Genomic DNA, 15,825 nt, shown 5'->3' on the forward strand with positions numbered 1-15,825 from the left:
ACTCATGAGCCACTTACCCACGAAGATGGTAAAAAAAATCGCTCTTAGGACATTCTTAACTCACGTTCATTTTATCACGACACTATTTAAAAATATTATTCACTTTTTATGGAGGAAAAATTTTGCGGCCTCTAATTTGATATTGATAGCTTATTATAATTAATTTAGGCCGGTAAATATTTTTTATATCGGTATCATAGATGTAGCGAAGATTTGCTAAGGAGGGGGGAGCACTATTAGGTATGTTTTTCATCATATTGCATGCCTTTGGCTATTACATTTTTCTAAAAATAATTTTGGATTTACACGTTTTTCTGAAAATTTTGAATTATAGTCATTTTATATTAGGTTGAAAAGTTATTAACTTTTACTTATTTTTCTTTCAATTATTGTTTATAATAGATGTTGTATACATCGATCAGGGAGAGGGAGATGTATAGGAATTATTTTTATTGGCTTAAATCATATTTACGAGAAGTAGCGAATTCCTGAAGAGGGCATTCCCATCTACCCTCTTCCCCACTCGCTACTGTATCAGTTTAGTGTGGCATTTCCTGCATTTATAATTTCTTTATTTGGAGACGGGCCAAGTAACATTTTAGAATTTTATATTGATAAATTCGCATCGTGCAACCTAAGATTCCAAAAAATTTTAGTTGTCATCCCCAAAATAATTGACATTTTATTTTAAGAATAAAATTAGACTATTTTAAAATTTTAATCGTGAATTATGAAAAATCAAAGATTCACACCAATTTTTATAAAAAAATTTAACACGAGCCCGATTAAAAATTTTACCCCCAGCTAGTACCCTATTTTCTAAAATTGCTTTCGGAAAATTTTTAGATGTACCCTTCTTAAAATACGTACTTTTTGCACATAGATTTTTTGTTATCCTTTTTTTGACATGCCATTTAATTTTGATCGCGTAAATTCTCAAACCTTCCTAAATATTCATATAAATTTGTAAGGATTATGGTGAAATATAATTTATATCATTATTTATATCTCATTTTGGCCTAACCTATAATTATAATTTTTTACATCTAGAAATTTTAATATTATGCGGCTTACGATTTATAGATATTTCGTTTATATTTATTAGGAGCTGATCTTATCCAATGGATGATGAAAAATTTGATCGTGGAAGATTCAAGTTCGCGAGCATTTATTATATATATACAATTTTAATATTAACCGTTATATTAATATTTATAAGCTTCGGTTAGTTACATTTAATATTTTCATTATAAGTTTATAAGGTTTATTCCAGCACCATGGTTCAGTTTTAAGCTGACTGTGCCTTAGGGTTGGCGAAAATTTTAATTTTTCTAAAAGAAACAAAAAATCGATTTTTTAAAATTTTAATCGCGATTTAAATCAAATAATAAATAATATTTTAATTAGAAGATTATGGATTTGGATTGAAAAATGTTCATAAATTCATAATTAATCTCAGTAATAATATTACCTTCAGGCGATCCTTTCAGGAAAATTATTGTTATTGATAACATTGATCTAATTTAATATTTTGTCAAATAAAAAGGCCGATCATATTAATTTTTAAACCAATCTAAATACCATTATGAAATTCTTAAATTCAAACAAAACTGTTAAACCTAATTTATATTTGACAAACAAAAATGATGGTGCTCTATACTATGACCCAAATTAAAGTGCCTAATGAAAATGTTAGTTATTTCATTATATGCTTTAATTTAAAAAAAAATCTTTATTAAAAGTTTTATAGCAATTGTTTATACAAAATAATATTACATAAATAGAATATAATATAAGGTAATTATTATTTTTGAGGCTTTTAAATTATTTACTGTAAGGCGGTTTATAAAGGACTATTCCTTTAATATATCAAATTTTTTATTTTATTACTTTAACCAGCACGTACATTTCTTCCTTTAAACATAAATATGTTTTAAAATTTAACAATGGCAAATTTCTATATCCTACCTAACATAAATCCATCCATCTTGGTAAAATTCCAAACTGATCTGACATTTGACCCATTCAATTAAATTATTTTTTTTCAGATGAAATAATAATGAATGATGGTTAGTAAGGGGACTTTAATTCAGGATAAAAGTAGTGAAACAATTATTCACATCACATTTATTTGCATCATGTTCATTTACCTTCAGTAAAAAGTGTATTTTCATAAGGTAATAAAAAAGGTAGGGAAAGCTAGTATTTTTATTTAAATAATTTATTCAAATAACAATGTCGTGGACATATTGATTTTTAATATAAGAATTTTGGAGTTCCTTTTTTAAATTTTACACTGGTTATTTTTTTTAAAGAAACATAATATACTATTAACATTACATTATCAATATTATTACAAATTTTAAAAGAAAAATGTGTTGATTGATATTGCATATATTAGTTTAAATTTTACATCATGTTTTAATTTAAGAATATTAAATAATTTCTCACTACATTGGTAGTAGAATATACAATTAATTTATACATTGCGCCTAAATTGAAATAGAAAATTAAATCAAATAACTTAATATTTTTTTTCTTCAAGTAATAATTACTAGTGCATTTTGTTAGTTTTGATTTTTAAAAAAATTAAATTTTGGACCAATCTTAGTTTATGTCTTTCACTACTATTAATTATTTTGACCAAATTTGGAAATTTAAAAAAATCGTGGCTATTTATGTTTGATTTTAATCGAATATTTTTTTTATTAGCCAACCCTTACTGTGCCTATAATCTAAGATGATCTTTGTGATCATAAAATAATTATTTTACCAAAGATTAAACTATAAGTTTGGGTACCAGACTTTAAAATTAAGACTTCCGCTCTTAGACCCGGTGTAGGATTGGGAAACTGCTACACGTTGTAGCATCCTTACCCTTTTGATCATTATATTGCTCTTGTAGAATCACGAGTGCATTTAATTAAAAAAAATAATATTTATTAGAGTAAAGGGATTTTATATATTTTTTTCCATGACCTCTTTCATACGTTTATGAGATATCCGTCTTTCTTTTTGCAGAATGTTCGTAATAGCCAATTAAGCCAAAGGCTTGAGGTAATAGTTCTTTGTGCCATATTTATTTCCGTTCTCATATCTTTATTTATTTATTTAGCTATGCGTCCGTATATGTACATCAAAGTTATATTAACATCCCATTTAGTGCATTTATAATATCTTTAATTTTAATTTATTTTCTTCCCATTAATCATTAATTATTTTTTCCTGTTTTGTGATATGTACTTTCTAATTATTTCTAATTCTATCTTAATAAATGAAAATGACTAGCTGATTTCTTAATTAAATAATTCGTTTAATATTTTCTCAGTGACTTCAAAATCCAAAAGACTTAATTATAAAATCAATTATATATAACTTCGTTTATATAAAATATTAAATACATTTTTTGGGCCAAATAAATATTATTTTTAATTCTATTAAGATGAATTTGATGCAAATTTTTTTGATTATTTCCTCTTCACTGAACCATTTTTTGTCTGTCAATATTATAATTTCCCTTTAAATATTGAATTATTTTGATACACAGGAAGTCTTTTTTTAAGTAATGGGCTGACTGCCAAGATTAATTCCTATTTGGTACTAAAGGAGTGAATGGAATGTATTCAAAAACCTGCAGGTTTGGTACTCATATATCTGACCCATAGAGCATGTTTTAAATTTAAAAAATTTTGGAAAAGCTCATCACATAATTTAAAATCTATTCACACTCACGCATGACCCATCGTATCATTCATAATTTCATGCCCCCCCCCCTTCTAAAATTCAGTATATAAAGTTTAAAAAAATAAACTTGGTATGATATAAAGTTAAAGATAATTTATTTGTATAAAAATAATTTAATTTGAAAGGAAATCACGAATTAAAATTGCCCCCAAGGAAAATTAAAAATTCAAATTTGGGTTAATAATTTAAAATTAAATATTTTTAAAAACCAGTTCAATATATTTATAACAGTTCGGTTCGCTCTTTTTATATTTTTTATAATCGTTCGGTTACGGTTCGTACTGGTTTCGCGGTTCTGTTCAAGCCCCTGCCTTCGTCCATTCCCTTAGAAACATTTAATTTATTAGTATGATACAATAGTAAACAAATTTGAATCTTTTTTTAATTATTATCGATTAGGATTTGAAATAAAAAAGGAACTATGCATATACATTACCTTTATAATAATGACAATCTATCTCCGGACTAGATTATTTGGAAATTAGGATTTTAAAGACCCTTGTAATAATCGTAACACTATGCACTCCAAATTTTATGCTGTATTTCCATCTTTCTCAAAAGGGCATCAACAAAGACGATCTATTTTATTAATATTTTTGCAGATAATATTTATTATTATATCCGAATGGTTGTACCAAATGTGGCTCGTCTAAAAACGATAGCCTCCCCTTCCCCACGTGCCGAAAAATGTTATTATGTTTTAACATTCGGTCTATACATGAATCAATTTACTAGCCGTAATTCCTGATTCACCAATTTTTTTTATATTAAAAAATATATGTATAAAAAAATTTCTTAAATTAAAATTTTTTGAGTATAGAAATAAAGTGTTTAAGTAGGTTCATATACTATTATTAATTATGGTTAGTGTTCCAAACCGTATCGGTTTCCTTTCGGATAAAAGTAGAAGTTCGGGATTGATTCTTAAAAAATAATAATATCGGTTTAGTATGAATGAACTTTAAAACCCGATTCAGGCCTTTTCGCATAAAAGAATTAGAATTATGTTTAATGAAATGTAATATTTTTTTTTAAATGTTATCACTCTTCTCTAAAACAAATTAATATTGAGCCTTTATGCAATTAAATTCAAGATTTTCTTCTGTCAAATTATATTTATAAGAAGGAAGAATAAATTTTAGAGCTTAAACTTGGGTAACTTTCACCGTCTTATAGCGATACAGAAAAATAAAAAATAATTACTGATCCCTTTTAGTTAAAACTGATTATCAATCACCTTTAATAATTATATTAAAAGGTTCAAACCGGTCCACCGGCATTTTTAGAGGTTCAGGTTTGGGTAATTTATTAAAGTTCAAATTCGGTAAATAATAACTGTTAATACCGGTTTAAAGGTTAGGGTTCGGTTTGATCCATATCTTTTCTAGAGTATAGTGGATTTCACGATATATATTTTTTTTACTTCCTACATTATGGGAATAGCAATATTTAGCAAAAAATAATGTTTTTATTTTGGATGTAATTATTATTATTCAAATGACACCCCCCCCCTTCCCTACATAAGGCGAAGCACTTCATTTAGCACATTTACTTTCCTGCTACGGATATATCTTTCCTATCGATGATCATGCTTTGACAATAAAAAATGATGGTACATACTATCGTTTTCAAGTATTATGGAATTTTTAATATAATTTTTTTTACGATGTATTATAATAATGCTTATAAGTATCGATTTTTTAAATATTTAATATGACACCAGAGATGTCGATTTAGGCGTAGTTTTCTCTTTTTTTCGATATTTGTCCCTTGTTTACCCCCATATTTAATTTTGTTATAAATATCTCGTTTTTTTAATTATTTGAGCAAGTAGTCTAGGTTGATGACATTTTCCTTGTTTTTTTAAAAAGCGAGCGCGCCAAAAAATTAGAGATATGTTCTAAATAGCTAAAAATTGGGAATCTCGCTTATATCTCTTAGAAATTTTTTTAAGTAAATTTGAAATTACTATTATTAGATGCTAGGGAAGTAAACAATTATATGTAAGCTGAGTTTTTAAGAAAATAATGGAAATATCAGTGTGCCCAATTTGGAGATATAAGCAAAATTCCAAATTTTTAGCGATTAATAACGGGAATCAAAAAATATACCCATCTTCTTCTTCTTCTCCGTTTTATGGCGATTTCCAGGTTTACCCGGGTAGGCCAGTTTTCCCTCTGATTTTTCTTTTCCATTTTTGACGGTCCTGAGCATCAATACTTGTAAGATTCAAGCTTCTCATATCCGCCGCTATCACATTTGTCCACGTCATCTTGGGTCTTCCTCTAGGTCTTGATCCTCCTACTTCCATCATTGTGCATAATCCACAACACTTTTGGTACTACCCGACTTATAAGTCACCAGCTTCTCTGATTCTTTCTTAAACATTGTATTACAAACAATCATATCCATAGCATCACTAAATTCTAAAATCCTCTCTCCTTCCAAATTTCTCATGCCATAACTGAACCCTCCATGTACTCCTTCATAACCCTCACTACTCGCTCCCACATGTCCATTCAGATCGCCAGCCAGGATAATCCCCTCTTCATTTGCCAGTCTCGATGTCACCCCCAATAGACTGTCCCAAAATACATCTTTCTCTTCTTCACTTCTTCCAACCTGAGGAACATATGCCGAGATCATATTATATAGCTTTCTACCAATAATCATCTTGATAACCATTATCTGGTTGTCTAGCCTTCTCACTTCGACTACTTTGTCTACCAATTTCTCCGCAACCAATACCCCAACTCCAGCCTTACCATCATTACCTCCTTGCCAAAAGAATTTATACTTTTCGCTAGTCTTGCCAATCATTCTGGTCCCATTTCCTTTCCATCTAGTCTCCTGAATGCAGCACACATCTATATGTCTTCTGTGCAATACATCGACGACTTCTCCCGCTCTTCCCGTCATACTCCCAACATTCCATGTCGCGACCCTAACTCGATCACCCGTAAACTGGTTTCTCCACTTTTTATTAGGTCGTTTATGGCCGTCATAGGTTTCATTTTCATGAATAGTGGTTCCACCAGGTTTCCCATCCTTCTTTTTGTCGTAGGCGGATGAGGAGGCCCACGGGGTACTTTGGGCTGTACCCCGCCCATGCTTTGTTGTAACCATAGGGAAATTTTTGTAGCATGGTTTTTACAATCGGATGCCCTTCCTGACATCAACCTCTTTAAGTGGTTTTTACACCCCGTCGAGGAGACGGTGATCCTATTCTAGACCCAGATCACAGGGAACCTTTTAGACCTCCATTTGCCGCCAAAAGACGTTGCCACTCCCCCGCCACGATGAGGCTGAAGGTAGGATCTGCATTTATAATTAAACGCAAAAATAAGCGATATTTTCTCTATGACCATTTTATTTGTTTTTCTGCGTCTCTTTTAACTATGGAATTTTGAATTTTTTTAAAAAATATATAATATGCCATATTATAGAAGTGTTTAATATTTATAGTCACTAATAAATCGTCACGAAACGTTTTATAAAACCAGGCTTGAAAATGGGAATTTTTCAACTTATTCCTTTTATCGTTTTGAATTTCTATATCTGTAACATTATGAGCACATCTTAAAGTTATTAATTTTAAATTCATATAAAAAATTAAAAACCAATTTCCATTTTTTTCATCTTCTTCAAAAGACCCCATTTTATTGGCCTTCCAACATAACAGAACCTGAAAATACAGATTACGGTAATAATTTTATTTATATATGAATGAATGATCATTATATCTATATATATAATATAATAATTGTGCTTTGGACGAACATCTTTTCTCATCGTGAAGTTGGCCCCACCCTTTTATTTTTTGAATATCTCAAAAACGCTAATGATAAAAATTGAACTTAAAGCGGTACTAAACGGGTACAAATCCTTTCAATAGATTAGCCATGAAAAATTCAAAATGGCGGGGCCAACTTAACGGACCTATAAAAAGATACTGTAAATAAAAGAATTTTAAAGTAGTCTAATTAACAATTTTAAGGTTGATTTCTTGAGGGGGGTGCCGATTATCTGCAAATTTGTCTTGAAATCTTTTCTTGTGTTCCTTCTATATAATTTGATATGTTGTCCTAAGAAAACTATATATTAATCTTACATTTTATTATTTTGAGTTGCAAGGATGAATACAATATTTATTCTTACTATTTCCGTTTTATCTGAGCCTTAACTTCTCAACTTTTACGGTTTTTTTTTGCATTTCAATTTTAATATATATTATTTTTTTATAGTAAAATAAGGCAAAAAAAAAATTTGTGTAATCATAATTTTTTTAAAATATTTAAACGTATTGCTTTTACATTTTAATATTATCTATCTCTTTTTTAATTTTCAATATATTTTTAAATTATAATAAAAGCTTATGTTGTTTGCTTCTTTTTCCTTTCAATTTGAAAATGACATATATTCCTAGAATTTTGAGAAGGAAATATTTTTGGGCTTTGACACTCACCAAGAATATTTCAGTCCGAAAATCTCGTTTTTCTGTTGATTTATTTTTGAATGTAACCCAGTTTTAAAAATAGTGTTTTTTTATCCGATACTAAAATTTATTACCCATTAACAGTAGCATCACTGGGGGAGGGGGGGGGGGGCTCAAGAATTATTTTTTGTGCTAATATTTTTTAAAATGACCATCTTTTTTTAGCTATCAATTAAAATGGATTTTAAAAAATAATCAGAGGATTTTTCAAAATTCAAAGGAGGCCTGCGCTCCTGTGCGCCCTCCTCCCTATTAATGCTACTGCCAACTAATAATTCTAACATATAAATAATGGAAATATTATTTGAATCAAATCTCAAAGCTGTATATCTGTGTAAAAGAACAATGCAGAATAAGGCACGTTTAGAATTGGTGGATTACGAGGCTGAGAATTTGGCTCGTTTACAAAAATTGTTTTCTCGCAAATGGGAATTCATTTATCTGCAAGCGGAAGCTCAGGCAAAGTTTATTTGAAAAAATATTACTTTCTTTTTTATTTTATAAAATGTTAGTTTTTATTATTTAAGTAATATAAATATCTTTTTAAAAAAAAATAGGGTTGATAAAAAGCGCGATAAACTGGAGAGAAAAGTTTTGGATAGTCAAGAAAGGGCTTTCTGGGACGTTTATAGGCCAGTTGTAAGTTTTTTAAAATTTTTATTCGAAATGGTTTACATATTATTTATGTCAATATTTGAGTGTTCTATATCGGCACTCGATTTATTTATAAGATTTCTAACTCCGCTTTTGCTCTAGATTTAAGTTAAGGCCAAAAATATCTACTTATGGTCCTAATAATTCAGAAAAATAATTTTAACCTTCGAAAATGATTAATTAAAAAGGTTAAGAAAGAAATATTTTTTTAGAACAAATATGCCTATAAATTTCTAATTTTGTTTAGAACCCCCGGATTCCTAGAAATTTAAAAATGGTTTTATTATCACTTCCTAGATATTTAAGAGTAGATTTCTTATCTTTAGATATGATCGACATTCATGACATTTTTTACTGTTTTTTTAAAAAAAGCCCGGTTCCGTAAATATTATGGAAGCCGATATAAAGAAATCTTGTCGCGTTAAACAGCACGGGGTCAAAGTATGATTCTAATCATTTTTAATTATTATTTTTGATTTATAATAATTTACAATATTTTTTTAAAAAAACACAGAACATTGCCAATCTTAAAAAATACAAATCGGTTGAAGAGTTAAAGGACGAGGTAATTTATTTTTATATAGAAAGAATTAATTAATTTTTACCTTTCTTTGTAAAAAATATATTCAGATTCAAATTAATCAAAGAAAGTTAAATCGTGGACTAGCGAAGATTTCAAAAATCTCTGAATTGTAAACTGATTTATATGAATTGTTTATTTTTGTTAATTATTGATTTGTAAATTGTTTAACGTATGTATCAAATATCGTTGATATTTAATTAAAGTTGTACCTCTTTGTTTGTAAATGATATTCAGGTAAATTGCTTATCATTTTTTCAAAAAAATTATATTTCTATATTATTTTAAATTCCAAATAATTAAATTCAATTTTTTTTTTGCTAAATCATCAAAAATAACTAACTTAAATTATCAAAGAAATTCAATATCTGTCAGAAATGTAATTGCAAAAAAAAATGATTATTTTAATTGATCTAATTATTATTTAATATATATATATATAAATTATATAATAAGCAAACCACATTTATTTTGTTAAAAAAATTTTTTGAAAATCAGTACCTTTTTTTTAAAAAAAATATAAATTTATATTGACAAAAAAAGTTTTATGAATTATTGCGAACAATACGCTGAACACGATCCCTTCCTAACGCCTCCCGAACCTTCGAATCCTTGGATATCCGATAATATAGAATATTGGGAAAACTATGGACCATCTGTTAACATGTTTATTTTATTTTTTAAATTTCTTATTTTTAAATATTATATTAGAGACCAAAAATTAAAGTAATGCTTTTATGATTAGTATCGGCGATTCAAAATTTTAACTGATGCAGAATTTATAGTAAACGCGTTATTTCGCTGAACTCAAAGCTGATTCATCATAGCGATAATATTTATCAGAGTTGTTAAGAGATACTTTTCAAATGGATCTAATTACTGATACATTGTCTAAATTGTATCTAGATACAGATACAATTTTTATTATACTTATATACAGGGTTTGCCGTTGTTTACAAACAGAAACTCATATGAGCATAAAATACGTAAACACCATTTTTATATTTTGTACTCAATCAATTCGAATATCATATAAAATAAATGCCAATACCCCTATTTTTGCCGTTCTTTCGAACAAATTCTCATGGAATATCTATAAAATCATTTTAAAAATTTTTAAATAAATTAAAATAATTTTGTACATCAATGATATTATTTTAAATAATTATAGGCCATCATGGGTAAGCAAGAATTTATTTATTAATGAGAAAATTATCCTACATAATCTTGAACTGATATTTATAGATCTAAAAAAATATAATATTTATATATTTTTCTTTTATTAGTTTTAATATTTTTTGATATATAATATTTAAATTATATTTCACATATGAAATAAGAGTTAAAAATGTATCTTAAAAGTATTTAAAAATAGATAGAGATACTTAAAAGTTTGGATACGCATAAAGATGCCATCTTTTTGTATCTAGTTAACAACTCTGATATTTATTAAAATATCTCTTCTGCTTTATAAAAATTGCTAATAAATATTTACAATGTAATTTCGCTTTTATTTCTTTAATCGTATTACATATTTTTTATCATCGCATCGCAACATATCTTTTGCAAATTATATCACAGCGATATAATCAATTATTTATTTATTGTTGATTTTCTAAATAACGCACCGCTTAAACATAACGCGTTTATGATAAATTCGACTCTTAGAAGAAAAAAAATTGGTTTTTGTAGATTATATTATCGTCCCTTTTTATTTCAGCAAAATCTAAATATTTCATTTTAAAAGATAAATTTTTTTTTACATTTTGTATAATAATTGAATTTAATTTACATTATAATTAAACAACTAGGAAGGGATTATTAGTGTCCTCCCCCTTATTATTCTTATCTAGGTAACAAGGTTTCGTTGGCTTTCTTGCGAAAAAACTTATTTTTTAAAGAACGGGTCAGACCAACGTGCAGAATAAACACACATAAAAGTATTTAAATAATTAACCAGTTTACGTTATTTTTTAAATGGTTTCTGACGCAAATGATAATTTGCACGATAGCATTTTTTGCGTTGAAAAACGCTCAATGCTCACTATTACAACATTATACCGTAAATTTAAAACATTAAAAGTCGAGAACGTTAAACCCATATGAACTGAAGAATTCTGGTTCAGTTGATGGCCTTTTATAGGGTTTACCTTGGATAGGCCATGTCTCTGCTAAATATTATAGAGGAAGGAAGAAGAAATATTTTACCTTTCCCTATCCATTTTTATAACTAAATAATATATACTTCTTATTTATTCAAGATTAAAATTAATATTTCTTTTAAATATTATTATCTTATAAAATAGTCGGGATTTGCCCTTTAGACGAATTAAAAAATGGACCTTCTCTTTAAAAGAATTAGTGAAAGATAATGCCGGAAGAGAACAGTTTATGAAATTTTTGGAAAAAGAATATAGCGGAGAAAATTTAAAGTAACAAAACACCCTTAAAAAGATTTAATTCGAATTAATTTACTCGCAGATTTTATGAAGACTGGAAAAAATTAAAAACCGCTCCCGCCAAACAAGTCGCCGAAATTGTTCAAACGATATACGAGTAAAAAAATAAAATTAAAAATAATCTTTATTAACTTTTAAATTAAATTTATTAATCATTACCAAATTAAAGTAATTATTTCTCAACGAGCGCTACCTTTTCCTTGAATATTGATTGTAAATCCGAAAATTTAACTCGGGAAAACATGAAAAATCCTAGTCGAAATACATTCGATGAAGCTGCCGTAAGAAAAAAAAATCTTCCTTATTTAATTTTTTTTATTATTCTCATAATGTAAAATATAATATTTATAATTTTAGGAACATATATATCAATTAATGAAAAGCGACAGTTATAACCGGTTTATCCGTTCAGATTTATTTAAAGATATCCTAGCTTCATCTAAAAAAAAAGTAAAATATAAAAAAAAATTAATTTATATATTTTCTTTTTTGAAAGGTTGTAACTCAACCATCTAAATCAATACTACCCAAAATATCAAGTTTAAACAAAAGCGGAAATAATATTACGTCATTAGCATAGCATTTTTTTAAATATTTATTTATATTTCAAATTATTTTTCATGTGCATAATGATATTTCTCAAGAATTTTATAGCCGTTAGAATAGTTAAAAATTTATTTTATTTATACAAATTTTTACCACTTATAATTTTAAATAAATTATATTATAATATTTTGCATGTTATTGTTTTTTTTTAAAATTAGTTTTGGTATGATGTAAATTAGAAATCTGGGTCTAGTTTTAAAAAATAATTTTAGCTCGGGCTGGGTGGGGCTTAATATTTTTTAAAAAATTTCGGGCTGGTGGCAAATTTTTAAATATGATATCATTACATTTTGTCAAATAAATTGATATATTTTAAAATTCTTGCAAGAAACAAGGCAGTAATATTTTTTTACAATCAAAAACAGTAAAAACTTTTCTATATTTAAATAAATTCGGACCGGGCTGGTGGACAAATAATTTTTTTCGGGTCGAGCTTTTCGGGATAAATGACAAAAATATTCGTTCGGGATCGGACCGGGCTTGAATAATTGGGCCCGATGCAGATCGCTGATGTAAATAATGGACCATATTATAAGAATAAAATTTTTAAAATAACTATATAGTTTAAAATTTTTAGAAAAAAATTTAAATGAAGGCCCAAAATTATTTTAATATAAATCTAATATACAAAGCATAAAAGGACATAAAGACCTCCAATTTGTGGGAAAAGCCTCACCTAGTACCCCAGCCCCCAGCAAAATCATGATTACGCCTATGCCACGTTTTATAATTCATAAAACAAAGAATTTGTGCATTTGTCTTATCTAGATATATCACTTTTTGGGGTTGAGTCAGGAAATGTCTTTCATCCCACATGTCAGTTCAATTTTAAAATTGGTCTCTAAACAAAGTTTGTTGGTAATTAATGCCATTCTCGATAATATTTTTTTTACAATTATTTATTCCCGGGCATCGCAATAGCTTTATTTTTGGTCGGCCTAGATTTTTATTATATTATGGCCCGTCCCGTAATTTATAAAATTTCTTTATTTTTTAATGATTTGCAAATTGTTTAAAGGGAAAGAATATGAGCAGTTAATGAGTATATTTCCACTGATTAATTAATGATATATTGAAAAATAAATTTTTAGAAATTTGTCCATCCCGGATTTTTAATTTCTTAAAATTTAAGCCCGGGCTTCTAGGACCAGATTTATTGTTTTTTAAAAATGGCTAGATCTGGATTTTTGAAATCAAATTATTCGGTTTATTCTGGAGCGGGTTTACTTGGGTCTGCAGAACTTTGGTTATTTTATTAATTTGGTATATTAAAGAAAGAAAGATAATAAAAGGAAAGGAATAAATAAATTATTTTATATTGGATAATAAAGTATGTATTCTTAAATAGACTTGTTTTCCCCATTAAATTATTCTTATTTTAAGTTTAATATATCTAAAAGTTAATGTACATATTTTTTTTCTTATTACATAACTAGTGTCAATGCTCCAATTTTTTAAACACAAACCAAAAACGGCATTACCATTAAAAAAACAGCCCAAAAGCTGAGCGATTCCAACAACTTCGAGGTTGATCCAAAAAATAATTATTATAAGCTAAATTTTCTGTCTAGCCTCGTGATAAAGTCATTTTATAGTCGGCTCGAGTTAAATGAGTGATAACAAAATTCAGGAGGAAAGTTATTTAAACCTTTGATGTACAGGAAATCTACTTATTTTTTTAAATTTCAAAAGTGCACACAAGATCACGTTTTGTGGCGCGATTTTTTTACAGTATAAAAAGATATTATTTTATGACATATTTGCTAGTGTTATGTTTTATAAAATTAATTATAATAGTGACAGTGCCCATGTGCATACTTTGATAAAAATGAGAGGTGCGTTTGTTGTTCCTATGTGAGTATGTGACAAGGGTTAATTAATATTCACGAAAGGTAGACATTTTACAAAATACAACCCAAACATCAAAGTCAATAATCATATTACAAAGTCAAAATTATAAAATAAAATATTGAAAATAATCACATTAATAAATTTTTTAGGAAATAGATAGAGCTAAAGGTACTTTGCACACTTTTTCTTTGGAGGGGGGGGGGGGGGGGGGGGTGTGCGCAAAAGTAAAATTGTCATCGTATAGTAAGTAGATTGGGAGTTTTCACTATCGTCATTATAATAAAAGGGGAGATAGGGGATAAATAAGTGTAAAATAGATAGGTGATATTTTAATTTTGATTTGGATGCCTCTTTAATAATTTTAATTTCCAAATTTAGAAGGCAGGGTTGGTAATATTAATATTGTTAGGTAAATTGGCTGAAATATCTATTCAAAATTTGGTATGTAAAATAAGTTGGGTGTAATGATTGTTAAAAAATTTTTTAACCAATAACAATTTTTCTTGGTATATTAGTGAATCTAAATGTTTAAATTATTAATACTAATAATTTTGTTCCTAATCGCTGAGTAATATTTTACTCAAATACCATATCTACATTTTTTAAAAGTATTTAAAATGATAAATATTATATAAAAAAGTTGAACTACTTTAAAAAATATATTAAAAACAGATTTTATAAATATAAAATCTAATAAGCTTAGTCGTCTTCTATTTCCGGCTCATCTATTTCAAGTGTTAGCTGCCCAATAAGAATTGCTTTTGCAAATGGGTCAACGCGGATAATTTTTGGAATTCGCTCAATAAATATCGTTTCTGACAAGGTAGACTCAGTGTGAATCGTCTCTGGATCTGTAGGCGCAGCGAGAATAAATTCTGGTACCGTGAGAGGCTCAGTAGGAATAATATTTGACTTTGTTGTAACTTTAAGAGACTTGTTTGTTGTGGTAGATGGTCTAGTTGTTGTAGTAGGTGGCCTAGTTGTTAAGAAATGTTTAATTTTTATTTTGATAGGTATTCTTGTTTCGATAGGGTATCTGCGTGTTTGATCGTAGCTATCGCAGATATTTTTGATTTTGCGTTTTTCATAATTCTCTTCTCCAACATTTGCCTTGTAGTGGTGAAAGGACTTTTTGAAAAATTACTTGTTAGTGTTACCATTTTATAAAGCCTTATTTAGGTTAACATCTGATATTTGTCCAAATAGAATTAGGTTATTTTTATCGCTAATGTCGCTATATTTATTAGTACAAGTCGACCGGTATCTTTCAGTACAACAATATTTTAAACCCTGAACCTAAATAATTAAAATGATTAAATTAATTGATACAATTACTTCCAACTGTATAAGAGAGCAGGACAACAATAAAATTAACGTGCATTTATATTCATAGATGGTTTGAAAAAATTTTTTTTTAACGAACTTTATTATAAAAT

At 27.7% G+C, this 15,825-nt stretch overlaps 1 protein-coding gene across 1 annotated transcript in view; it reads left to right on the forward strand.

Moving 5' to 3' along the window:
• Positions 1 to 12,584, forward strand: part of LOC135922639 (regulator of G-protein signaling 7-like) — a 33,963-nt gene extending 21,379 nt beyond the window's left edge. Inside the window, exons 5-18 of the mRNA XM_065457058.1 lie at positions 1,106 to 1,156; positions 5,270 to 5,376; positions 7,396 to 7,447; positions 8,562 to 8,703; positions 8,797 to 8,878; positions 9,266 to 9,334; positions 9,408 to 9,458; positions 9,524 to 9,585; positions 10,017 to 10,139; positions 11,780 to 11,905; positions 11,955 to 12,029; positions 12,102 to 12,213; positions 12,290 to 12,382; positions 12,429 to 12,584. Of these exons, the coding sequence (XP_065313130.1) occupies positions 1,106 to 1,156; positions 5,270 to 5,376; positions 7,396 to 7,447; positions 8,562 to 8,703; positions 8,797 to 8,878; positions 9,266 to 9,334; positions 9,408 to 9,458; positions 9,524 to 9,585; positions 10,017 to 10,139; positions 11,780 to 11,905; positions 11,955 to 12,029; positions 12,102 to 12,213; positions 12,290 to 12,382; positions 12,429 to 12,512 (1,229 nt within the window). The 3' untranslated portion in view covers positions 12,513 to 12,584. The remainder of the gene's footprint in view (positions 1 to 1,105; positions 1,157 to 5,269; positions 5,377 to 7,395; positions 7,448 to 8,561; positions 8,704 to 8,796; positions 8,879 to 9,265; positions 9,335 to 9,407; positions 9,459 to 9,523; positions 9,586 to 10,016; positions 10,140 to 11,779; positions 11,906 to 11,954; positions 12,030 to 12,101; positions 12,214 to 12,289; positions 12,383 to 12,428) is intronic.
• Positions 12,585 to 15,825: the final 3,241 nt, after the last annotated feature.

This window comes from Gordionus sp. m RMFG-2023, chromosome 1, assembly GCF_954871325.1.
Source record: "Gordionus sp. m RMFG-2023 chromosome 1, tfGorSpeb1-WG-v2, whole genome shotgun sequence".
In the NCBI taxonomy this organism is placed as follows: Eukaryota; Metazoa; Nematomorpha; class Gordioida; order Chordodea; family Parachordodidae; genus Gordionus; species Gordionus sp. m RMFG-2023.